At 46.9% G+C, this 26506-nt stretch overlaps 1 protein-coding gene across 2 annotated transcripts; it reads right to left on the reverse strand.

The window, feature by feature from the left end:
- Positions 1 to 7476: 7476 nt before the first annotated feature.
- On the reverse strand, positions 7477 to 26218 carry AK2 (adenylate kinase 2; the record flags this gene model as incomplete). 2 transcript variants are annotated; one of them, XM_079698053.1, is made up of 6 exons in its annotated part: positions 26109 to 26218; positions 16234 to 16359; positions 14388 to 14498; positions 14165 to 14259; positions 9439 to 9511; positions 7477 to 8003 (listed from the first exon to the last, which is right to left on the reverse strand). In XM_079698053.1, exons 1-6 carry the CDS (start codon positions 26205 to 26207, stop codon positions 7782 to 7784), a joined length of 726 nt encoding a protein of 241 aa, XP_079554179.1. In that variant the 5' UTR covers positions 26208 to 26218. The 2 variants fall into 2 exon arrangements, with proteins under 2 accessions (XP_079554179.1, XP_079554180.1); XM_079698054.1 differs by lacking the exons at positions 7477 to 8003; positions 14165 to 14259 and having other exon boundaries at positions 9440 to 9511.
- Between the last annotated feature and the right edge of the window lie 288 nt (positions 26219 to 26506).

The raw sequence follows: 26506 nt of genomic DNA on the forward strand, positions 1-26506 counted from the left end.
GAGTAAAACTGAGGGACTTCCTCCTCTTCAGTCCCACAGCAAAGGATCACCCAATTCATGGTCAAAGCACCAATGTGGAGAGTTTGGGAGAAGAGGGAAGAAGGATGGCATGTGGGCTAAGCTTATGGTGGGCTCTCAACCCTATGTGTACATCTCCTTGTTTCCTGCTCTTCTGTGTTCTTGACATTCTTCTTCTTCTTCTCCATATTTATTTATTTGGCTGCGCTGGGTCTTAGTTGCGGCATGCAGGATCTTCACTGCCGCGTGTAGGATCTTTAGTTGCGGCATGCGAACTCTTAGTTGCGGCATGTGGGATCTAGTTCCCTGGCCAGGGATCGAACCCAGGCCCCCTGCATTGGGAGCATGGAGTCTTAGCCACTGGACCACCAGGGAAGTCCCTCGACACTACTCTTGAGCTGAAAAATTTCCCTTCTGTGGTCCCTATGCTTGGTTTGAAAAACACTATTTCCAACCAGTTGTAGATTTCCCAAGAATTCTAGGGGCTCACTAGGTAAAAGCTGCCAGTGAGCACCAGTGGTCTCTGTACCTTCCCTCAGGCCGTGCCCTCTGCCTGGAACACCCATCCTCCCTCCACCAAGCCACCCTGATCCACCTCCTCCATGAAGCTACCCTCTTCTCTGCAGTCTGACCTCCTACGCCACATAATTAGCCCTTTCTCCACTCCCCACTTCTTTTCCAAAATGGACTCAAGGCAGTTTACAACACACATCCGAGCACAAAAACACTAAAATTACAACAGTGGAGTTCGGATGAGGTGGAGTAAGAATTTTATTAAGAAACCATGGCAGAGGAAAGCATAGCAAGTGAACAAAAGGTGAGCTTCCTCACAGCCAGGGCAGAAAGGAAACAGTAGAAAATGAAGCATTTCTTACCTAGTAGAAGAATGCAGACCAGCTAAATAGGAAGCAAAAGTATCTCCTAGCCCTAAACTCAAGAGCGACTTGTCTCAAAAGTCTTTAAGGGACACCGTACAATGTAATAATTTGCTCTACAGAGATTTTACCCCCAAAGTGCAGATCTATTCAGCCTGAGTTACCGGCACAGTATCGGAGCTTAAGTCTTGTCTTGCCCTTGCCATCTGACACCTTGTCTTTCTCCTCCCGTCTGCTCTCTGCGGGGGGCACCTCATCCAGACTGGGCACCTGAAAGAGGCCATTCTGTGAGAGCAGCTCACCATCACATGGCCCTGGATGACTCTAAACACAGAGCTGCCACATTCCCAAGATGTCAGGAGCGCAGCACTCCCTCTGGGGTTATGAATAACGCAATGCCATTAGACGTATGAAGCTGCAGCCTGAGAGGGAGGACGGTGAGGCAGAACCTCCTGTTGTCACCCTTTCCAGAACGGGGTGGGGGGGGAACTGACTCATCTCTCCCACAGTAACTTGTCCTTCTGGACCAGGGGTGGTTCTAAGAGCTTTGCAAATCCAGTCCATTGGTGCTTTCACGCCCATAGCAAGGAAGCAAGAAAGGAAAACGACACAGAAAACAGCCTTCCCGAGGCAGCACTCCTGACCCAGGCCCTTCACTGTGACAGAGCAAACCTACTCGAATTCTGCTCTGTTCATTCAGGCTGCTCCATATCACACGAGCACCTTGAGAATCTTTCCCTTCTCCCAGCAAAGTGTCAAAACAATTGGTGCGGTGGCAAGAGGCTGAGGTGTGGAGCCACGGATGAGGCTCAGCCATTCACAGGTGTGTGAGCCTCAAAATGCATAGACATAAGATGGAGATAATAATAGTACTTACTTCCACATGGTTATTGAGAAGAATAAGATAATGTATGCAGAACCTAATTATTAAAATACAAAAACACAGAATTCTGCATACAATTTCAGAGGTCCACAGACTTCTAGGAGATCTTCAGGTTAAGAATACTTACAGGGCTTCCCTGGTGGCATAGTGGTTGAGAGTCCGCCCGCCGATGCTGGGGACACGGGTTTGTGCCCTGGTCCGGGAAGATCCCACACACCGCGGAGTGGCTAGGCCGGTGAGCCATGGCCGCTGAGCCTGTGCGTCCGGAGCCTGTGCTCCGCAACGGGAGAGGCCACAACAGTGAGAGGCCCGTGTACCACACACACACACACACAAATCCTTACAACCTAAATGTCAAACGACAGATGAATGGATAAAGAAGATGTGGTATACATATGTACAATGGAATACTACTCAGCCATAAAAAAGAATGAAATAATGCCATTTGCAGGAACATGGATGCAACTAGAGATTAACATACTAAATGAAGTAAGTCAGAAAGAGAAAGACAAATACCATATAATATCACTTATACATGGAACCTAAAATATGGCACAGGGGACTTCCCTGGTGGTGCAGTGGTTAAGAATCCGCCTGCTTGGGGCTTCCCTGGTGGCGCAGTGGTTGAGAGTCTGCCTGCCAATGCAGGGGACACGGGTTCGAGCCCTGGTCTGGGAAGATCCCACATGCCACGGAGCAACTAGGCCCGTGAGCCACAACTACTGAGCCTGCGTGTCTGGAGCCTGTGCTCCGCAACAAGAGAGGCCACAACAGTGAGAGGCCTGCGCACCGTGATGAAGAGTGGCCCCCGCTCGCGGCAATTAGAGAAAAGCCCTGCACAGAAACGAAGACCCAACACAGCCAAAAATAAGTAAATAAATTAATAAATTAAAGATGGCCATAAATCCTAAAAAAAAAAAAGAATCCGCCTGCCAATGCAGGGGACACGGGTTCCAGCCCTGGTCTGGGAAGATCCCACATGTCACGGAGCAACTAAGCCCGTAGGCCACAACTACTGAGCCTGCAAGCTATTAGATGCAAGCCATTAGATGCAAGCTTGTAGATGCAAGCTATTACATTTAGAACAGATAAACAACAAGGTCCTACTGTGCTCACAGGGAACTATATCCAATCTCCTGGGATAAACCATAATGGAAAAGAATATAAAACAAGGATGTCTCTATGTGTATAACTGAGTCACTCTGCTGTATATAGCAGAGACTGGCACAACACGTAAATCAAGTATACCTAAATTAAAAAAAAAAAAAAGAATCCTTAACCTAGTCTGGTTCCTGAGTCAGGAAGACAACAGCTCTTGCCAACTCACACATTTTCTCTCTGAACTCCATCAGCATACACTGAGCACCTGCTGTGTGCCGGGCATCCTGGCCCGCGTGAATGTCTTGGTCACCAGTGTTGTCAGCACATCTGAGGGGTGGGGATCATTTCCATTCAACTGATGAGGTGCCGTAACTTGCCAGAGGGCTGGTGGTGGAGGAGTTGCTGCAGAAATCTGTCTTCTGACTCATTCAGCTGTCTTCCTGAGAAAAGGCTGGCGAGGCTTCCTGAGGACCAAGGCTGCTCTTCACCCTGCTCTGTCCTGTCTGCGACATTTCATGCACACGAAATCCTAAGCACACACCTTGGGTCCTCAGACTGGCAATGATTTCCCCCAAATCAGCTCTGGTGGTGTGGGCGTCCACGAAAAAGAACCCATCCGGAGGAACCCTTTTCGCTGCAGCGGTGCCAAGTCACTCAATCACTTCAGCAACAAGGTCAAGGGGAGACTCCGGTGTCAAGAGACCGAGTTCCGACTCTGCTTCTTATAGTGCCCTCAGGAATGTGACCACCACTCCGAGGATAGGCTTCCTCGAGTGTGATAGGAGAAGACACCTCCAACTGCCTAGGGTGCTTTGCAGGGTTGCAGGTGTGAGGCCACTGCGCAGTAGCTGGCGTGTCAGCCCTCCCTGCATGGTGGCGACTCTTACCTCAGCCAATCTTGGTTTCCAGATGAGGAGACCAAACCCAAAGAAGTGAGTGAATAACAGCTCACCCGGTCTTCTTTCAATTTATCCTTTCCAACCATACTATGCGTGCTCCCAGGCTGCTCTGACAAAGATTTCCCCCAGTTTGTTGCACGATGATCACGGAAGGGAAGAAAATTTTCATGGAGCATTTAAATACCTCAGGAGATGAAAAGGTCAGGGCAAATAAGTCATGCTGACACCTGAAAATGACTCTGTAGAGGTGAGTGAAGTGGTGGAGCAGAAGACGGAGGAGTTGAAAGAGGGGGCAGGATTTCATATGCCAGGGACAGGCCTGCCTCTCTCCAGAGCAAGAGCACCTGCCTGGAGAAGGACAGCGCTTCCAGCCCAGCTTCCTCTGTTTTCAGGACAGCTGTCATTTTTCAGAAACCTCACTAGCAAAGGCAGCCCTTCCAAACAGCATGAGAGCTTCAGTTTGGACAAATGATTTAAGCTCATTTTTGCAGGGGAAGAAATGGATTTACAAAGCAACCAAGAATATTAAAGAGGCAGCTGAAAAGGCAGCCAAGAATCTGGCTTAGGGATTAGAAGCACTGGCTTTCTAGGCTGCAGACAACCGTCTGCTCAATAATCATCCAGCCTGGCAAGAAGCAGGTATTTTTTCTGTGTATCCTCGGTTCCAACTAGCATTTATCCAGTGTCTGTTGTGTGCCAGGCACCAAGCAAAGAGCTTCTTCTTATAAATCTCATTTATTGCCAATGAGTCTGAGAAGGTGGCATCACCAGTCTCTTTATCACATGGGAAACAGGAGCAGAGTAAATGATTGGCTGGGATTCGTCATACATCCCCTGAACTCCAAGCACAGCGCTGGTCTCCACTAGACCAAGCTGCCCTGTCCTTGGGCTCAAGAAAATCCTGCACATCAGATGAAGGTCAAGAAGGTGCAGGCTCTTCTGATGAACATACGCTTGGACTTTCCTGCCTTCTCACGACTTCCACTGACCACAAGATCCAGAATTCAATGTCAGATCCAGAATTCAGTCATTTTACTGGCCCACATCCCCTTAAAAAAATGCCACAACAAGGGATACAAACATTTAACACACTTTATTGATTTAGGGGCCAAACAAGGCAGCATTTGGACAGTTAAGAAAGGCACCTCATTGAAAATAATACATCACAGTGTTGTTGAGTGATCCCAGTCACAGGATTTGAGGATGGAAAGGACAATCTTTGGATAAGGTCGCTTAGGACACTTGCTCATTTATTAAAAAGGGTCCTTTCACACGACATGGATGGAGGAGGGCAAGAGTGTAGGACTGTGGCATATGCTGGGTGGCTGTTGAGAGCTTACCCACGAGAGCCGGTGGGCTGGTACATCAGTGGTAAGTTGGGAAGGGAGTGAGACCAGCCTGCTCCACCTGCCCCATGACTCCAGTAAACCTGATTTGCTGAGCCACTACCCCCATGAACATACTCTATTATCTCTTTCAAATGGGGAGATGACTTTTTGATCTCATGGTATGGGGAACCAGGGTTAGTAGTCAACTCCTGCCCTGTTCCAAGCTACAGGACAGACAGGACAACAGTGTGATTTCCTGCATTCCTGGGCTGGCATGAGGTTCTAATAAAAGCTGAGGTCTTAGGGCACTGGCTTTAAAAAATATCGTCACCAGTCTGGAGTAAATGACAACGTGATTCCTTAGAAATAATACTGCATCTCCCTGTTTCTATTTATACCCTCCGATCGGTGTTCTAAAAAATCAAATTTTCCCTTTGCTTATACTTTTAGGGCTCCTACTCCATGGAAAAGAAGTTGCTTCACTACAGCACTGCTGCTCTCCCCATTCTCCTCTTGAGCCCTCACCAATCCGCCCTCTCCATCCTTACCCTGACCACCCCTCCCCTCTGCCCAGCACCTAAGAGCAGGGATCACGCCGCAGGGTGATGAGCAGTGGTGCAGTCTCGCCTGGCCTTCTGTTACTAGGCTGAAATAGAGAGGAAACAAGAGAGAACAAAATGGATTTTTAAAAACCAAGTAAATATCAGAGAAGCTGGGCATGCACGCCCCGGCAACCAAATGCATTAAACACTGGACATTTCTCTGCCAGGTGAAAGCTCTCATGCCTGCTGAGGTTAAGGTTCTGGAATTAAATGAAGCAAAAATTGAATCATACCTACCCCCAAAAGGGCATATGCAACCCCAACGATCTTCCAGTTTTCACTGATAGCCCCCAAATCACACGCACGTGTGTACACACGTGAATGCATATCGATGGATGACAAATATTTGAGTAAGGATCACGCACACTCTATCAGCAAACATTCAGGGACCTCACCTTTGAGGCCAAATGCCTGCAACTGTCCCTACTTGAAGAGGAGTCGACTCCAAGATTCATGAGGCCACCCTCACCCAGAGAAGGAGCCCAGATCCCCACAGACATAGCTGACAGTTTTGGTTTCACTCTCCTTCCTTGTCCATTCCCAGAAGTCATGTGCTTCCCAGAAACACCCCATGCCAGATTGGGTTTCCGTTAAGAATGGATGGAGTTAGTTTACAGCCAGGGAAACGAGGCAGAGCAGAGTCAGCAGACACTCACTTGAAGCAGACAAAGAGGGACACGAGATGGCCACGTACCCATAGCCAGCTTCCAGATGGACAGAGGACAAAACCTCTGGCGGTCCCACAGACAGCAGGAGAACTCAGGTCAGATGGGGACTGGGCACTTTACAGTCCACTCAACTGAGTCAGCAGATTACACTGGGCAGGTGGCATTATTTATTGGACCTGCCACTGATTTTTTTAATGGTTTTTTTCCAGAGGCTGCTGTTTTTGTGGTCCCTCACAGCAGTCTATTAATTCATCTGTTTGCCCCAAATCAAACCAGAGACCAAAAGGCACAGCATGAACCTCAGGAAATGCTTAATAGTTGGGAGCTGAGATTAGGAATAAAAGCTGGTTACTGCCACAGGTGATCTTATTTTTGGGGTGATCCTTTCTTGGGGAGACTGGCCACCACCATCATGACGTAAGGGGTGAAGGACTGGATCTGGAAGGGAGATGGTTTGAGTTTAAAAGCGATACATCTGATTTGGGTTTCACATCCTGCAGAGAGACTGGGTTTGAATAAACTCTAATCAAAATGATCCCAAAATGATCCTTAAATCACTGTTTTGTTCACACTTGGAAACAGAGGCGAACATTAAAAATAAAAACAAACCTACCCTGGTCTCTCTTTGGGGAAGTGGACTGGCTGCCCTCAGATGCCCAGCCTGGATGTTCAGAAGATAGTCGAAATTCAAAAGGACCTTTCACCTGGTTTAATTCTTTGGCAACAATCCAGTATTCAACACAGGTCCCAAATGATTCCTACTTTACAGAACCATGGTGCAGTTCACAGAAATATTCCAACTTAGCCTGGCTCTTTCTATGGTGATACCCTCTGCAAGTAATTTCTGGAATCTATAATGTAAGTGCCTTTTCCTTCCTGTTTAGGGGGAAAAAATTAATGATCCCTTTCCACACACTGACTCATTTGGCTTTTCATTACGGGTGAGAAAACAAGTGGAATTTCTGGCCAACGGTCTGCCACTAGGAACTGTGGCCCTGCCTGACTTCATGTGACCCAGGACTTCTAATTAGCTGTTGGAGATGGAAAAAATACTAGGGAACTGGAATGCCTGGTAGATATCTGAGTAAGTTTATTTTGGTCAAAAAGTAAAATCTAGAGTATGGCTAAAGAAATAAACAGCTAGTAAAGCAATCTTGCCTATAACTTAGAAAGTAGCAGAGTGTACACATACTTATACCGACACACTCATGCACACACGCACACACACACAGATGAGATGAGAGTTGCACACATGCCAAAGATACATGAAGCAAGTGCTTTTTTAATCAGTACATCAAATGATACTCTTGCTGGCCTGAAGAAGCTTCCCTCTGCCTGCTCTGCCATTCCCACCCACTCCTTCAACAGGAATAGGAAGAAGAAAGAAGTTCCTTTTTGGACCCAACATTATATAAACATAACCAAGTCTTTACATGTGGCTTTGGAGAAGGCTGCTAGGATGCTTGCAAACACAACGTCAGGGGTCTGGGATGCGTCGATGGCAGAGTGGATCCCCCGTTTACTGTAGTACTCCACCAGCGGGGCAGTCTGAGTGTGATAGGCCTCCAGGCGGATTTTCAAGGCTTTCTCATTATCATCTGATCGGCGGACCAAGGGTTCCCCGGTGATCTGAGAACAGGAAGAGGGTAATGAAAGGCCAGGACTCAGCAAGTTCTCCTAATGCAATGCTGGATGCAGATCTGAGAGATGCTGTCTGATCCCAAAGTCCATCAGAGGGAAAGACAAGACAATCTAGACCCCCTCCAATAAAGAACTATAAAGAACTTCACTATTCCCAGCAAGTTGGTCCCAGGAGCAGATCACTTGGTCCAGAGAAATCAGGGAGCCTGAAACAGCAACTGTGAGGAAAGGGCTGAGACAGGGGGATAGACAAGGTCTCTCTCTCATGGCTTGTGCTCAGGCTGTTCAGCTTCCAAGACAAACACTTCTAGGGTGAGAAACAAGAAAGACAGAGGGGCTTCCCTGGTGGCGCAGTGGTTGAGAGTCTGCCTGCCGACGCAGGGGACACAGGTTCGTGCCCCAGTCCGGGAAGATCCCACATGCCGCGGAGCGGCCGGGCCCGGGAGCCATGGCCGCTGAGCCTGTGCGTCTGGAGCCTGTGCTCCACAACAGGAGAGGCCACAACAGTGAGAGGCCCGTGTACCGCAAGAAAAAAACAAAACAAAAATAAAACCAAAAAAAAAAAAAGACAGAGGCCCCTGAGACCAGGAGAATACATCAAAATCACAGATGCAGTAGCAATTAGGATCTTAGCTGCATAAGTATTCAGTGTTTTTACTGGGGTGCCGGCCATCAACATTCTGAAAGTGGCAAGTGACAGGGAACACTGAGTGACAGAACTGCCAACTCTGTGAAACGTGACTAAGTTGACAGATAGCTTTGGAACATGTATGACCTGATGAACTTGTCTCATATAACACAGGTAAATCCAGGAAATTCTTACTGTTGCCTGCGTGTTCTAAAACAGACAAGGTGAACTATTTATGGCAAATGTCACAGTGAACATGTATGAGACCCCCCTTTTACATCTGCAAACAATTAAAGACTGTCATAGGAACTTGGCAGTGTTAACCTGGCCAAGCTCTTCTGAATCTGTAGGGCACAGTACAGTCACTAGAGAGAGAAGATATTCTTCTGAAGCAGGACTGGTCAACAAACATCTCTTCAGTACTGTCCTCCCAACTGTGGCTCTAATCCGGGGCTTCCAAGCAGCCTTCTCCTGATTAGTTCACCATTTAGGTTGCCATGATGCCAGGAAGGGGCTGCTCTGGACAAAAGACAGGTACACACTGGGCACTGGGAAGTGGCTGGCACTGGTGGGTACCTCAAGGTCAAGCAATAAACCACCTGGAGGAACACTCTAAAGATGAGCCACAGCCCATGTGATTTACGTGACAGCAATATTTCTCATGGTTAAGTTCGTAATATTGGTAGGAATAAAGGGAAAATGGGAAGAACAAAGGGAAGAAAGAAAAAAGAAAAAAAAGTGAAGTAGGAGAGAGGAAGGAAAGAAAAGGAAACTTCCCATCCTGAATTTACATACATCATCTTTCATGGGCTCCTTTGGGGGGTTGAACTCCTCGTGGTAGGAACGGCCACTCTTGGGGTGAATCAGTCTGAAAGACAGCAAATGCACAGGAATCAGGCTGCCGGAACCCCAGGGGTCTCCAAGATGACAAGCACAGACAGAGAAGCTGGATGCAAGGACTTTAATCCAGCAGAGAACCTTGTTACAGGAATCTCTTGCTTAGGAAAATAACTGGGCATATGCCAGAGGGAGTATGTTTTCTCTTTTGACCCAACATTAAAATACATGGCTGGCTGAAGAGGCTGGTATCACGACAGCCTAATTCGGCTGTGTGAGACCATTCCGATTCAGGTCTTAAGCTGAATTCAGGGGCTACAGAGCAACGAGTCACGATCCCTGCTCACAAACAGTGATTAATTTAGAGGGGGAGACAAATGTGGAAATAAATAACTACAATAAATTTGGTAATCCTTTAACAGAGATTTGGACAAAGTGCCATGGGGGACAGAGGACAGAGAAACTAACCTTATTTTCTAAACTAGTTTGGTTATAAAACCAGAAAGGTGCCATAGGAAAAACATGTGCTATGAATGCAGACACCAGCAGACAACGCTGAACACCTCTGCGACCACACAGACACAGAAAACCCAGCCATCAGAGGGAAATATTCAAGGCATCAGGGAAAACAACATATTAAGTCATAGAATAAAGAGCTCAAGAAGCAGCATTTACTTGGCACAGAATATGTAGCTGGCAGCTGCATCTCTGCTGTGTCCCCTTAAGCAACAAGCCCACGCTCCTGACTGGGAGTGGTCACACCACAGGAGCCCCGAAACCTAAGAAGGGAAGGAGGCAGGCCAAACACTGCTCAGCAGCTGGTGCCCACAACTTCGCGTGGCTTCCCAATTCTATGCCAACCAAGGTCTGCTTATTTAACTGATGGCCACTCTCCTTATGAAGGTCTGTTAGGCCAGAGCTTCCCAACATTTTTCACCTCTTGGCATACACAGAAGGTACTCAGGGTGCTTGCTCTGGTGGCTGAGGGGGTCAATATCTCAGCACATCAGTTGGGAAAGTCTGGGTTAGACTATCAAAGCCACACATTTGTAAAATGTGATACTGTGTTTTAATGACAGCATATTTTGGGGGGCCAAGTGGTCCATTTATAGAATAAGGTGGTCCATTTACAGGATGGGGGACAAGCTGATAGCAGAGTGAGTAAGTTACACTGAGTGGGCCTGTGACTGCAATCATGTAACACGAGGTTGGGTCCTCCTTTATTTGAGTTGCTGGAGTGGTTCCTCTGGTGCATCCACTGGGAAATGACACCCACTAGGAGACCCAAGGAGAGGACGAGCAGAAGCTGCAGGGCTCAGCTACAGCTTTCCTTTGGGAAGGGCTGGGGGCATGAATGTTTCTTTTTTTTGGCCACGCTGTGCAGCATGCAGGATCTTAGCTCCCCAACCAGCATCGAACCCATGCCCCCTGCGGTGGAAGCGCGGAGTCTTAACCACTGGACCGCCAGGGAAGTCCCTGGACCTTGTTTCTTCACCTTCTGGAAAGCACGGGGCACACAGCAGCCAGGCTGCAACAAACACAATTCTCTCCTCTCCACGTCTCTACATCAGCCCTTGAGCATTCCCAGATTCCCTCAGCCCTCCAGTTACATGTAACACTGCTCCGTCCCCACTTCCAAGTATCATTTTAAGAAGAAGGCAAGACTCATTCCCTAGAAGGGAAAAGAAACCAATCTCCAAGTTCTTAAAATGGGACTGGTCTTAAGTACCAACCAAAACAGCTCTACAAGCCACTGAGCCTGGCCTGGAGGCGGAGGTGAAGATGTGGAGGGATCGGGCTGGGATGCTACAGCCACTGCTACCTGGGGTGTGATACTTCAGACACCTGTTTTCTCATCCACAAAATGGGGATGGTACAAGACATTAGGCTAATGATACCAGAGAGCTAACACTGAATAGGTTAAAATCAAAACCCACCAGCCATACTTACGGCAAGAAATAAAATAATAACCCATAGAAGTGAGGTCAGAGCCAATTCTGAAGACATTTACAGTGGGGTCCTTATCATGTCAGATTTAAATAAGATCCATACTAAACTGGCTAGTTCCTGACTCTTTTTCTTGCAACAATCAGCATAGTGGACGAGGAGGCAGAAAACAGGTTTTTGGTGCTAGTTCTGCCACTGATATGCAAGTGGGCTTGGAAAAACACCTTAACACAGTCTGACCTGTTCTGTTTCCTCCTCTGTAAGGGAGAGGCCAGACTACACCACTCACTTCCAAACCGAGAGACCGAGTCTTGTCTCTTTCGCCCTCTACAATTCTGGAGTTTGTTCTTCAGAATCTCTCAGTGCCCCACCAGCCAACCCCAGTCTCCATCACTTCACTGGTGGATCACATCAGGCTCCTCCAAGTGGGGTCCTTGTCTGTTTCTTATTTCCCTCAATTTAGCCTGTATACCAGGACCAAGCTAATGTTCTTAAAATGCTGTATCTGCCACAACGCCTAGTGGCTTAAGAACATCCCATGATTCCTGACTCAGTCATGTCTACCCTCTCTTCCTTGGCAGACCTTCCCCAGCCAGGCTCCCATTCCACCTTCCCAACCGCATTCATTCTACCACCCAGCCTCCCAGGTCATTTCTCCAGCTCTGGACAGACATTCTGCCAGAAGCCTTAGCTAGAGCCTCTCCCTCAATGCATACTCATCCTTGCCTCTACTCCCTTGTGGGAAAGCCTCAGCAAAATCCTCTCTAGCCAGGAAGGTCAAGTCAGCCTTTACACCTCTCCTAGCCAGACTTCCCTCCCTGCCCCCAGGCTGTCTTCCTGGACCCCTACTGCACTAAACAGCCCAGGTTTCATGTAGGGATTGTAGACGCTCTGAGGTCAGACATGGGCACCAGCATATTGTTCTATATTCTCTACTGGTGCCCTGCTCCCAGAGCTGTGCCTGCACAAAGCAGGCACTTAGGAAGCTGCGCTGATCAGATCAAAGGCCCCTCGTGTCACCTAGTACTATTAACATCTGCTTTGCAATGTCCGGGACCCCAGCCCTGGTCGTGTCCCTTCTTGTCAACCCTACTGCTTCTTGGACTACATCAACTTTGCTTGCCTACTCTGTGCCAGAGCAAAGAAACAAAATTCCTGCACTGAAGGAGCCTATGCAATAGCTGGAAACATGAAACCTGGACATTTGAAAAGAAAATTAATATAAGGTGGATCCCACTGTATCTAACACAGCCTTCCAGGAGAACACCTCTAACACTTACCCTGCTGCCTCTCTCCTGAAAGATATGGACTGCAGACACATGGAGAAAAATGTTCAACCTCATTAGGAAATCAAAGTAATAACATGTACAATCCGAAAACACTGCCCCCTTAATTAAAAAACTTACATGTACTATGATGGTCACAGCATGAATTTAACAATGGAAAACTGGAAGAACACAAATGTACAACAATCGGGGAACAATTAAGTAAATGATGGTTCATGTACTGTGAAATATCATGCAGCAATTAAAAATAATGGTCATGGAAGCCTGGTTCAAGATGGTAGGCTGACCACCTTCCTGAGGCTCCATTAAAGTGACTGAGGGGGCTTCCCTGGTGGTGCAGTGGTTAAGAATCCGCCTGCCAATGCAGGGGACACGGGTTCGAGCCCTGGCCTGGGAAGATCCCACATGCTGCGGAGCAACTAAGCCCATGGGCCACAACTACTGAGCCTGTGCTCTAGAGCCCACGCGCCACAACTACTGAGCCCCAGTGCTACAACTACTGAAGCCCACGCACCTAGAGCCCGTGCTCTGCAACAAGAGAAGCCACCGCAACGAAGAGTAGCACCCGCTCACTGCAACTAGAGAGATCCCACGCGCAGCAACGAAGACCCAACACAGCCAAAAATAAAAACAAATAAATAAATTGAAAAAAAAAAAAGTGACTGAGGGATTAAAAAAAAGCTATTTAGCCCATAATAAGGACAAGAATGGGAGGGTCTGTTAGTGGTTAAGAGCTTCCCACATATTTTTGGAAGGCACAAGGCAGATGGTAGTGTGGTAGTGAAAGAGGGCTGAGGAAACTGTAGCCTAAAGCAGTGGCACTTTTTAGGAGCAAACTCATCAGAAGCAGAAGCATTTCTGTGTTCAACGTTAACTACTATAGAGAAATAGGCACTTTAAAACAAAACACGCAAAAAAATTATAGTGTTATTCGCTAAGCTGGCTGTACCATGAGCAAGTTTTTCCTCAATTTTCTATACTGTGTAGATGGTCCTATTATTTTTATAATAAAAAGCCTACAGCAAGGTATGGCAACTCCAACTGAAATCGGACTTAAAAAGCACTAAAATGGAGATATACATGTAAGGAATTTAGTATTTCTTAAGCACCCAGGTAAGCAAGGCTCTGAAATATGCACAACATGCTATCTACCATGCACAATGGGTCCTTGAAGCAGGTACTATTACTTCCTCTCTACATATGAGGAAACAGCCTTAGAGAGGTTAAGAAACTTGCCTAGGGTCAGAGTTAAAAGGTGACAGGACTGAGTTGCTGCTGGACTTCAGATCCCTTGCTCTTCCTTCCACATCCCCATCCCATGTCACCAAATAAGGTCAATCCACGTGGAAACGGCACTAAGCTTCATGGCTGGGATTAGGCCGGAGCAGTTCCTGTCGTCTGACAAAGCTCTGAGGAAGCATGAAAAGAAGGGACCTTCAGGGGACAAATACCTTCCTGTGATTCTCCGGATCAGCAGAGAGTCTGGGATGCTGAATTCAATCACAGAATCAAGCTTCTCTTTCCTCTTCTCCATGAGGTCATCAAGCTGTAAAAAAGCGTGTGGCCCACCTAAGCTACCAGAGCTTGATAAGACCCATTTCCCTCAAAGGAATAAAGAGGTAGAGGACCAGGATTTGCTTTCATGCAATGGTGATACAAAACCAAGCCACTCACCATTTCTGCCTGCCTCACAGTCCGAGGGAAGCCATCTAAAAGAAAACCATTTTTGCATGGAGGCGTCTCCAAATTCTTCTCAATGAGCTCCACGACCATTTCATCGCTCACCTGGAAGTCAAGAACAAAACAATCTTGGGGTTAAATCCATTAACTAGGTGGCATTAGCCCAACTCCAGGGTCATAAGTTTATGTCTGTATAACCTGATTACTAAACAGGTTCTTGACCCCGAAGAAGCAAAAATCAGAGCAAATATGGAGTGGCTCCATTTGGAAGATTCAGTTTCATGATTATTTCTGTGGCTGCTATATACACATTCTCTTCCCTTGAGATTCTCCTGTGTCCCAGTAATCTGGGTGAGGGAAGAGGAGTGCCTATCACCCTGCCAGGAGACCTCCACTTCTTAGGTCCTGAAAGCCTCCCTGGCCATTAGTCAGAGTCCTAGCAATCAGATAACAGCTCCTCAGCAATCAGCTGTCTTCAAGACATAAGTGAGGACATATGGCTGAGAGACCACCTGAGGAGGGCTCTAGGAGAGAACGGGGGTTGACCAGAATGGAGAAAGGCACCAACTTTACCTGTTTCACAATTTTGATTAGGCTAACAGTAAAGCGACCCAGGCTGTCTCGGACATGAAGCAACAGAGAAGTTCACTGACCTTGGCAAGACTGGTTCAGAACCAAGGAACCAAGAAGCCAGCCCAACACTCCTCTGAGCCTCTCTAAAAACCCCAACAAGGATCCTTCCTAGCTTCCAAAAACTGGTTTTCCTCCTGGGCTTTCACTGCAAGAAAAGTTCCCTGCCAGTATTAGAGTGAAGGCTGTCCATTTTGGTGGCTAATGCTCTTATCTCCTGGGACCAGCTGTAAACTTGGGGACAAAGTATAAGCTCTGCGACTAAGTGAAGGCTGGTGATAAGTAATCTCATTGCCACAACCCAATTTTTTCTCAGTACGGGATCTTCCACCAAGACCCAAAGTCCAAAATATCTAGCCTTATGGCTTGACTTACGGCCTCATTAACACGAAGGGAAAGCTAGAAGTAAAGGGGCAGCTGGGCACACAGGCAGGGCTACACCAGGTCCAGAATCTCAAAGCCTGACAGGAGGCCCAGCACCCACCCCAACCAACATTCTAAGATATGTAAAGACCAGAGAGCCAAGCACAAAATGACTTCTTCCCAAGGCCAAGTCCCAGAATAACTCAGTTACAATTAAGCTCTGGCACTAATCAAAAAACATTTAGTAGGTAATAAATTGTACTTCTCCAATGAGATCAACTGGACTAAAAACAAGAGAAAATGCTATTATATTCACCAAATAAGGACTACTTTTGTCAACTGCCAAGCAACCCCTCTGTTAAAGACACAGAACAGAATCACAAAAGTAGATTAAAAACACTTCTGAGACTTCCTGAGTCCTCTCTTGAATCACCCTTGAGTTCTGGCCTAGGGATGGCAGTTTCATTCTTGGCCTTAAAACTGGGTATATTACAAAATGTGCCAGCACAAAGGAACTTTAAGAATACCGTGAATAAAATAAGTGTCGTAAATTCAGAATGAACCAAGTAACTTGCTACTGTAAAAGTTCATATAATGTGCAAGTTTGTTAAAACACCCCACAGCACAGGGCTGTCCAACAGAACTTTCTACAATGATTAAAATGTTCTATATCTGTGCGGGCTAGCAAAAACTTGAAATGTGGCAAGTGAAACTGAGGAAGTTAATTTTAAATTAAATTAAATTAAAATTAATTTCAGTAGTTACATGTAGCTGGTGCTCACCCTATTAGGCAGGGCAGATCTAGACTCTGAGGAATCTCAACATTCACTGGTACCACCAAACCTACCAGTTTCCCAGCATCCATAGTTGCCTTCAGCTTTTTTCCCAGCTCTGAGCCAGAAGCCACCATGGCCCTCAGCATGTCCCCAGTAGCCAAATGGCAGACACAGAAGTTTTCAGCCAACTTGGGTGCCTATGAAGGGGAAGACAAAAAACAAGATACGGTTAACAGTGCAGGCCTTGGAGTTAGACTGCCTGGGTGTGAACCTGGCCCTGCCACTTACTGGCTATGTGAACTCAGACAAATGCCTATTTCCTTACCTGTAACTGGGATAAAAGTACCTTACATTATATTCTAACATATGATTATAGGGTTGTAGTTAAGAATTACATGAGATAATACATATAAGGCACTTAAAACAGTGCACCTAGCACAGGAAGCCATCATAAATATCAGCTATTATCACTACTTCCACTAGACACACTAGTGACACATAAGCCTCAGTTTCCCCATTATAAATGGGAAAAACAGAAACAGCAGTACCAACACTTCACACGGTTGCTCAGAAGTTTAAATGAGTTCATGTATATAAAGCACCTGGCACAATGCCTGGCATGTAATGTGCTGAATGAATATTCGCCAAAGGGATGGACGTGTGGCTGTCAAGTACTGTGGTCACCAGTGTGGGAGGCAGCTGGAGCCAGGCGCAGAAGTCTCCCTTGGGCAGACTCGGTTCTTCCCTTCCCTGTCACTAGGTAGCTGCATTATCTGGGCCAAATCACTTAACCTCTCAAGAGGCTCCGTTTTCTCATCTGTCTAAAATGAAGGCAAAAAGTCTCTGTCTCAGAAGGTAGCTGTGAGGATCAGACGAGATATATATATGAAGAGCACCTGGCAAACAGTAACTGCTTAGTAGCTTTAGGGAGCAGGATAGCCTTTTGGCTAAGAGCATGGGCTTGAGAGTCAAACGCCTGGGTTTCAGACACCAGGTCCACCAATGACTGGTTATGTGACTTGAGAAGAATTATATCATTTTTCTAAATTTTAAATTTCCTCTAGGTAAAATGGAGATGGTAATAGTACCTGTATCACTGGGCTGATGAGATTATATAAAATTCCACATATGCAGGGCCAGGCACTTTGTAAGTGCTCAGTGAACATCAGCTGTTACTGTAACCCCTGTCTTAATTCCATATTCATTCATACAGAAAGAAAATACTAATACTTCGAAGATGCCTCTTCTAAGAACCCTGCTGGGTACCAGGGAAACAGATGAATAGGAGACACAGACTCTGTCCTCTATGAGTTCATAGTTTGGTGGCTATACCACAGAATGAAGACTAGAAGAGACCCTGGAGAGTTCGACATTGGTTTTGTAGTGGCAAAAAAGAACGCAGAATTCATGAGGAATAGAATCAGTTCAAGGAGCCTAACACTTTGCTTTCTGGTTCAATTGTTTTGGAAAAGAAGTAGGGTGGGAACCTTGTTCAAACCAGTTCATCGGGAGCTTTCTTAGGTGCACGTGGTAAAGGCTAAATAGACAGGGCTCAGGGCAACAAGTGCTGGTTTGTGACTCATGGACTGATTCAGCTCAGAGAACTGACTTCATAGCAAAATGGAACCAAGATGAGGTATTTAAAACCGCACTTGGGAAACCAGTGAAGGTCAGGATGCCCTGGTGATGGAAAACCTTCTGGTCCTTCGGGCTGGCACAGTGGCCACAAACCCAGAGAGCTGTGCTTTTCTGCCGATCTTTCTCCTTGGTTGTTGAAATTAACTTGGGTGAAAAACTGGGAGGTCAGGCTTGTTCCAGGGGAAAGAGTAACCAAAACACCAGAGAAAAGCTGTTAGCACAGAACCTAACCTTCCAATTTTTACCACTCTAAACCATAGGACTCTTCTGTGCTATTTCAGGTGACTAGACTCTCCGGCTGTGTGGAAGCACACTCCCAGAGGGAAGACGCAGCATGGCGGAAGACTAACTCCTTCATTTCTTGCGGGCTGCATGAGAGTCAATGGGGTGGGCTGCAAAGAGCATTAACTTTGGAGTCAGACAGATTTGCATATGAACCCTGGCTGCCCTCAATAGCTTTATGACCTTTGGCTACTTACTTAATTTCTCAGAATCTCAGTTTCCTTACCAAATAGGGATAATGTCTACTTCATAGGGCTGTTGTGAGGATAAAATGAAATAAAGCACCCAAAATATCAGACACACCGTAGGCATTCAGTAAATGAAAGACCTCCTTTCAAGGTCTTTTTTTTTTTTTTTTTGCGACATGCGGGCCTCTCACTGCTGTGGCCTCTCCCGTTGCGGAGCACAGGCTCCGGACGCGCAGGCCCAGCGGCCATGGCTCACGGGCCCAGCCGCTCCGCGGCATGTGGGATCCTCCCAGACCAGGGTGCAAACCCACGTCCCCTGCATCAGCAGGCGGACTCCCAACCACTGCGCCACCAGGGAAGCCCAAGGTCTTTCTTTTTTGCATTACTCTTTACTTGCAAACTATAGAAGCAGCCTGATGAAATAGCTGTATTTCATTCCCCTTACACTTCACGCTTATACTTTTTTTTTTCTGTTTTTTTTTTTTCTTTTTTTTTGCAGTGCGTGGGCCCTCTCACTGCTGTGGTCTCTCCCGTTGCGGAGCACAGGCTCCGGACGTGCAGGCTCAGCGGCCACGGCTCACGGGCCCAGCTGCTCCGTGGTATGTGGGATCTTCCCGGGCTGGGGCACGAACCCGTGTCCCCTGTATCGGCAGGTGCACTCTCAACCACTGTGCCACCAGGGAAGCCCTTATACTTTTTTTAGAGCAATGTTTCTCCTACTCCAAACCACCAGAGGGTACTGCTAAAATGCAGATTCTGATTCTACAGGGCCCGCCCTGAGCATCTGCATTTTAAACAAGCTTCCAGGCCTGGCTGTGCTGCTGACCCCTGGACCACACTTAGCTGCTGCTGAGGCCCTGAGCCACATGTGTCTCACTAGCCATGGGCTACTGTTGAGCCCAAGAAATAGGCCCCCCCATCTGTATGAGAAACCTGTGGTTTGGGAAGGGGGTGTGGTTCAGAATGGCTAAAACCACTAGGGAGGCAGCATGGTGAGGTTAGTGTTCTTATGCGTCAGTGTATTATCACAATCATCCGGGGCACTTGCTAAAAATACAAAGCCAGGCCTGCCCTTGAAGTGTATGATTGAGTGGTTTTCAGGTAGCATGGTGGGACTCTGACGCACAGAGATTGTGAAGCCCTGGGGCAGGGGTGCAAGACTGGGTTTTATAGTGGTACAGATCTGGGATTTACAGTTTACTCACTGTGTCACCTTGAACAAGATATATAGCCTTAAGGCCTTGGTTTCTTCATCTCTAGAGTACAGTAAGTCAAGCTGCAAACTTTCAAAGATGCAGACGTGCGTTCACACGTCCAATCATGGAAGTTCACGTGTCTGGCATACACTGTCACGTGCATGCATCCTCTACAAGTGGTTGCGCTTTTGTATAGTTTACCGTACAGTACTGTATAAGAGTACAGAAGTATAGTATCTTTATTTCAAGCCCAGGATGTCCTGAAACAAGTGTAAAAGCAGCGGTGATGTAGCTGGTACTGCTAAGAAGTGCCAGGAATTGGAGGCCCAGAGAAAGGACGAAGACAGAAAAGAGGAAGAAGTAACTGAAGAACTGAAGAGATTCACGATGCAGGAAATGGCAAGGGGATTTTCTTTATTTGAGGAGGCACTGTTAGTTTTTGAGGCACAGCACCTGAACGTAGGACGGTACACGAAGCTTGCAGCAGCCGTTCAGAATGCAATCCAGCGGTACTGTGCCATCTATGATGAGAAAAAAAGAGCTACTACCCAGACATCACTGGATCATTTTTTCAAGAGGGTAGACAGAGTTGAATCCAGCAAGGAACCAGAACCTGTGCCATCGACGTCAGACGTGAGTGAAACTGCAGCTTGCCCTCCGTCTCCTATTGCTGACGATCCTTCAGCTCTACCATCTCCCACCTCCTCTCCCTACTCCAGTCGGTAACTCTTCTTGCCTGTTCACCCTATGCCCCTGTATGCCAGCTGTTGTACTGTACCACTGTACTTTTCAAGGTACTGTACTGTATGATTAAAAATGTTTTCTTTATTTTATTTTTATGTATTACTGGTGTGAAAAGTATTATAAACCTATTACAGCACAGTACTATATAGCTGATTGTGTTAGTTGGGTACCTAGGCTAACTTTGTTGGACTTACGAACAAATCTGACTTACCAACACGCTCTCGGAATGGAACTCATTTGTATGTAGGGGACTTACTGTACAGACAACAATGTCTACTTTCAGAGCTGTTATGGGGATTTGGCAAGATCATATACACAAAAGAATCCAGCATAGTGCCTGGCATTTAGGGAAATAAAGGGAAAATGTCAGTCTTTAAGATTTGATTTAATCAAGCTCACTTGTTTTCTTACCTCGAAATCATCTTTCTACTGCTGTCTTTCCCACTTCCACCTCCAACGCTTCTGTACATGTAGCTGCAATCATCTCCTAAAATACTGCTGGACATATTACCCACCCCCCAACAAACATACATTCAGAAGCCTCAACGTTCCCCCAGGGCAACAGGGGAGAAGTCTCAATACCTTAGTCCAGCACTCAGTGTCGTCCACAACCAACTTCCTATACCTCCCAAGCTACTCAAATTTGCCTCCACAAGTCCCCTACCAGGATGCCCTGCACAACGGCAAACAGCTGCTCTATATATGCTTTCCAATTACATAAGCCTCTCCATGGACCTTGGCTCAAGATCCTCTCTATGCAAGAATGCCCTCTCCCTTCCTCCTACTGGTCCAAGCTCTACCCTCCTCTGTAGTCAAATTCTGAGCATATCTCTCCCACCAAAAACCCTCCCCAACTACCCTTTCTTCCTCCCAGAAGGAATCACATCAACATCAGCTAACTGGGTGTTTGCAAGATGCCAAGCAATTTTTCCATGCATTGTTTTACAGTATTTAGTACGTATAATACATAACAAATATGTGAGGTAGTAACTATTTTTATCTGCATTTTACAAATGAAATTCAGAGGCTAAGTTGCCCAAGATCACAAAGCTAGTAACAACAGATCTGGCAACTGGCCTCAAGACTGTCGAGCCCTAGCTCTTATCCATGACACCACATGGCTTTACTAACAACACCCCGCCCCCGCCCCCCCCCCCCCCCCCGAGCCTTAGTGGCTGTCCTTGGGGAAGTGTGTGTATATGTGTGGAAGGGAGCACAGGGAGGCCTTCACGGTGCTGGCAATGTTCTGTTTCTTCATATGGGTATAAGCTACACAAGTGTGTTCACATGTGAAAATTCATCAAGCTGCCCACCTAGGATATCTGCACCTTTCTCTATGTATATTATATTTCAATTAAAAAGTTTTTTAAAAGCATAGAAACCTGTGTTTGAATTTCAGCTCCGCCTGTTAACTGACCATGTAACCTCAGGCCAGAGATCCTTTAATCACTATAAATTGGATATATTAGTACCAACATCACTGGGTGTGTAGGAGGAAGAATGGAAGACTCTCAACAAATTATAGTTCTTTTCTAACCCCGAACTGTCCTAGCATTTGTCAGTCACTCATCTCACACTTCCCATATGGTACTCTGCACTAGTAAGTACTGCTTGCATGCATGTTCATTTCTGCCCCTACACCTAGACTGATAGCAACGATAAGATGGTAACACTGTTCAAGAATCAGTCACGAGGGCTTCCCTGGTGGCGCAGTGGTTGAGAGTCCGCCTGCCGATGCAGGGGACACGGGTTCGTGCCCTGGTCCGGGAAGATCCCACATGCCGCGGAGCGGCTGGGCCCGTGAGCCATGGCCGCTGAGCCTGCGCGTCCGGAGCCTGTGCTCCGCAACAGGAGAGGCCACAGCAGTGAGAGGCCCGCATACCGCAAAAAAAAAAAAAAAAAAAAGAATCCGTCACGAATTCAAATCCTATCTTTGCTACTTTATGTATGTCCTGGGGCAAGATACACACTGGGCCTCAGTTTACCAGGCAAAGGCAAAGATAACAACAGGACCTTCCTCCTAGGGCTGCAGGATTAAATCAGATGACACCTGTAACATCTTTGGCTGTGGGGGGTAGGGTCTGTCACTTAACCCAGCAAAGGGTGACTATTTTGCAATATTAAACCCTCTTGAGGGCAAGGGCTGCCCTGCATCTCTGGCATGGAACTTATCCAACAAAACATGCATAGGGCAGGAGACAAATCTAACCCAGGGCAGCAGATAGCAGCAGAAAGAGCAGGAGCTTTGAGGTCATTCAGATGCAAGATCAGCCAATTACTTGCCCTGTAACCTAGAGAACAAGCTCTTTGAGCTTTAGTTTCTCTACCTGTAAAAGGGGGAGTAAGAGCACGGGTCTCACAGAGTTGTTTCCGCACTGTGAGCGTCAATGCACTGACATAACTGACAGAGCCTGACCTGCAAGATGGCAGCTGACGGCCTAGGTGTGCTGGCCTTGAAGAACTGGTGTCAGCTGGACACATGGAAGAAACTATGAAAGGGGCTGGCAGAGGAAACAGAAAACATACCCGTTTTAGCCACACCATAGGAACATCTAACCCTAAAAGGGAGACAGGGAAGTAAGGTTATTTAAACAAAACAACAAATCTAAGTGTTCCGGATGTTTTAGACATTATTATGTTGATGCAAAAGCAGGTAGTTTTAAAATGTTTAACTATTTTAGTTAAAAGTAAAAAGTTTTAAAAGGAAACAGATTATTTCAGTCATGCCAACATTAAATACCTAAAATACTGAGTTATGCAGGTATAAAAGGAAGCACTAGTGGGAAGAAAACAAACATTACTGAGCAGGCACTAGGCACTAACCCAGGTTAGGATTTTACATCAAAGACCACAAACATTTACCAGGCAGGTAACACAAATGAAGTGGGTCAAATATAAGCAACAGGCAGCGAAGAGGGCTATGCAGGGGATAGGAGAGCACATGGACCACCCAAAGCGGCATCTCCACTCAACTGCATGCCACGCTAGAATGGAGGCTCAGAACCACCAGATCTGACTTCTCAAAGAGAAACGAGAGCTCTGGATTTTTAAGTGAAATTTCGCAACTGAAAACACTGTGTGGTCAACTTATTATTTTGAAAGCTGACAAATTATAGGGATAAATCAAGCATTTAACCTACCCTTACTGTACAAACCATACCAGATAGTAGGTGAGAAGTTTCTCTTTATAGAAATATTTCAGCTAATAAATGAAAAGGGAATGATATAAGTAGAACATCACCATTTTGCCACCCACAGTGAATTCCTGGACCCAGGCATTGAACACCAGAGATAAGCAGACACAGTATGCCTCCTAATGGACAGCACACCACCACCTGTGATGTAGTTGGGCCAAAAAGTAAACCCAGATCTGGTTGTTATTTTACAGGAAAGAAAGAGGAAGATGTTAAATATGGCATGGGGATACAATAAAAAAATTCTCAGAAAGAGGGATACTCCCAGAATAAACAACTTCCACAAAAAAGCTGCAAGGAAAAAAAAAAGGGGGGAACCTGTAAATTAAAAGGGACTTGAAATGATCATATTTGTGAGACAAATGAATGGAAATGTAAACATTTACTGTTATTATTGTTTTTAGGGGATAGTGTGCTTGTTTACAAAAAAGAATTTGTCTTTTAGAAATACACATTGAAATATTTACAAATGAAGTGTTATAATGTCTGGGAGCTGCCCTAAAATAATCTGTGAAGGGAGAGTGGATGGGGAAGGAATGGCCACCAGCTGATGGTAGCTGGGGCTGGATAATGGGTACATGGGGGCTCATTACACAATCCTGTCTTCTTTTGTGTATTCAAACTCTTCATAATAAAAAGCTGGGGTGTGTCTGCAGGCTAAATTCTGCTGCAGGCTGCCACTTTGCAACCTCTGATTTAGGAACACTGTTTTTTTAAAACTCATTAAAACTACAACCACCAGTATTCCTATTGTTCCAGTTATGGAGAGAAAAGTGTACAGAGGTTAAGCGACTTGTGTAAATCTTACCCTTAAGTCCCAGCTCTAATCACATCTCCTCGACTTCCACAAGGCCTTCTCTGACCAACTCTCATCATACATACACCCTTATAAATCAGCTCATAGTATAATTTTCTTCAAAACGTCCTGAAAACATCACCCTTTACACCGAGATACAGCTGAGTTGGGGGGTGGGGGGATGTGTTACTAAGATAGGGAGTCAATAATTAGTGAACACCTACTATGTGCCACGTTGTCATCTAGGTGTGCTTTACACACATATATAACCTAATTTTCCAGTATCCTTGTTAACTTTTGGTCTAGGGGGGCAAGGACCTTATCAGTCTCCTTTAGTGCTCTGTCTCCAGTGTTCGGTGCTCATGACATGTTGAATGAGTAAGGTTAAGTATTAGCCCCATTTTTCAGGTGAGAGCAGTGAGGCTTAGAAGTTACAAAGCTTGCTAAACTATAAAGCCCTTGTCTCAGCACAGGGATGGGTTGTCCATTTCACAACTACTGAAATTATTAACTTCAATATGAACTAAGAAAAAACAACTCATGCATTTGAGCTACCTCATTTATCTCGGTCACTCACAGCAAAAGTCCGTAGAGTTTGGGATTAAACATTCCTAAACTGCAGGTTACCTAATAACTGAGGGTGGTAGCAACAGGAAAGAGGAGCATTCAATGTTACTGAGGACAAGGGGGTTAGGTAACAATGACCCCCAAAGGCAAATCGGCTCTGGCTATAGAGAGAAAAGGGAAAGTGGTCTTTCTTCACCTAGTAGACAAGAGCCAAAAAGCAAAGTCACAGGAATGAACTGAATCTCGAAGACTCCCCTTCTCCTCATCACCCACATGAATCTGTGTTCATCCATTTCCAGTAACCTCATCAAATAATGTGCTGGGTGTCACAGGAGCCCCAAGAATGAGGAAGACAAATGATCTGTCTGCCAGGACTCTGCAATCTTTGCAAGGGCTCAGAAGAGAAGAGGGGGCACAGAGCAGCACCCAGAACCCCATTCCCTTAGCAGATCAGACTTTCAGGAATTCCCTCTTTAGACTCTAACAGCAAGCAAAAACTTGAGGGCAGGGGTGGGGGGCAATGCCAGACCCCAGGCAGGAGGAGGATATTGATAATCCAACCTATGGGCTTCGAAATCCTAAGTGAGATCATAAATCCCAACCTTGATCTATGGGCCCATTATGTCCCAGGTGCCAAGTGAGGCCCCACGGTCAGCAGAAGGTAACTTCAGACTCCAATCACTCAGAGCCCTGAGGTTCCAGGCTCCATGAAGTCAATTTTGCTAACTTGAGAAAGCCGCCTGACCTCTCTGGGCCTGTTTTCTCACCTGTATATTGAGGTACTCTCTCCCATCCCCCCAACTTAACTGTCTCAGGCAAGTCATACCTCACTTCTCTTAGCAGTACTCCTAACCAGCACAGGCCAGCTCCCGCTTTCCCCCATGAGCGGGAGATGCTACTCCACCTTCAGGCATTAGTCATTACCAGAAACGTCCCCCTACCCCGAGTGCCTGGAACGTAACCCTCGACAACCCACTACCAAATCAAATCGCAGGCAATCTGGGGTCCCTGCGTCCACTCGGGGTGTATCTACATGCCTCAGCCCAGGGCTCACTTTACCCTTCAAATCTTCCCAGCTTCTAAACCCTTAAGGGATCTAATCAGTCCTTAGAATCACCTAACACGGCACCTCAAGCCTGGGTCCCTCAAGAACTCTAACTCAGACTCCCTCGACCTCCAATGTGGACCCTCCCCCAAACACCTGCTAGAACCCCAGACGCCAGCCAGGGTACCCCTCCAGGCTTCAGCCAGCGGGCCCGGCTCAGGGGCGACCCAGACTTCCGGCAGCCCTGACCTTCGAGTCCCACGGGCTCTGCCGACAAGCCCGGCTCAGCAACTCACCTGGGTACCCTTGCCGGCTCCGGGCGGCCCCAGAAGCACGGCCCGGATGCCTTCAGGACACTCTCTAGCCGGTTCGGCTACGGGCACGTTGGGAGCCATGGCCGCCGAAGCCTCTCGCCGCTCAACCCGCCGACAGTCCTCGCAAGTCCACCGCTTCCAGGCCAGCGCGCCACGCACGCCACGCACGCCCCCCTCGCTGTTCACACTGGCCCGTCGACACGTCCGTCAGTCCGCTCCGCCCACCCCCGAGCGTGACGGAAACTTCATCTTACCAACCACTCAGCGATACTGGGGAAGGCTGCTTTTGATTGGACAGAATCGGTAAGGGAGCAAGGAAGGGGCGGGCCACCATGGACGGCGCTGTGGGGCGCGCGGCGGGTATGCAGAGTGGGCGGGAA

Source organism: Hyperoodon ampullatus (genome assembly GCF_949752795.1).
Source record: "Hyperoodon ampullatus genome assembly, chromosome: 2".
NCBI classification, from domain to species: Eukaryota; Metazoa; Chordata; class Mammalia; order Artiodactyla; family Ziphiidae; genus Hyperoodon; species Hyperoodon ampullatus.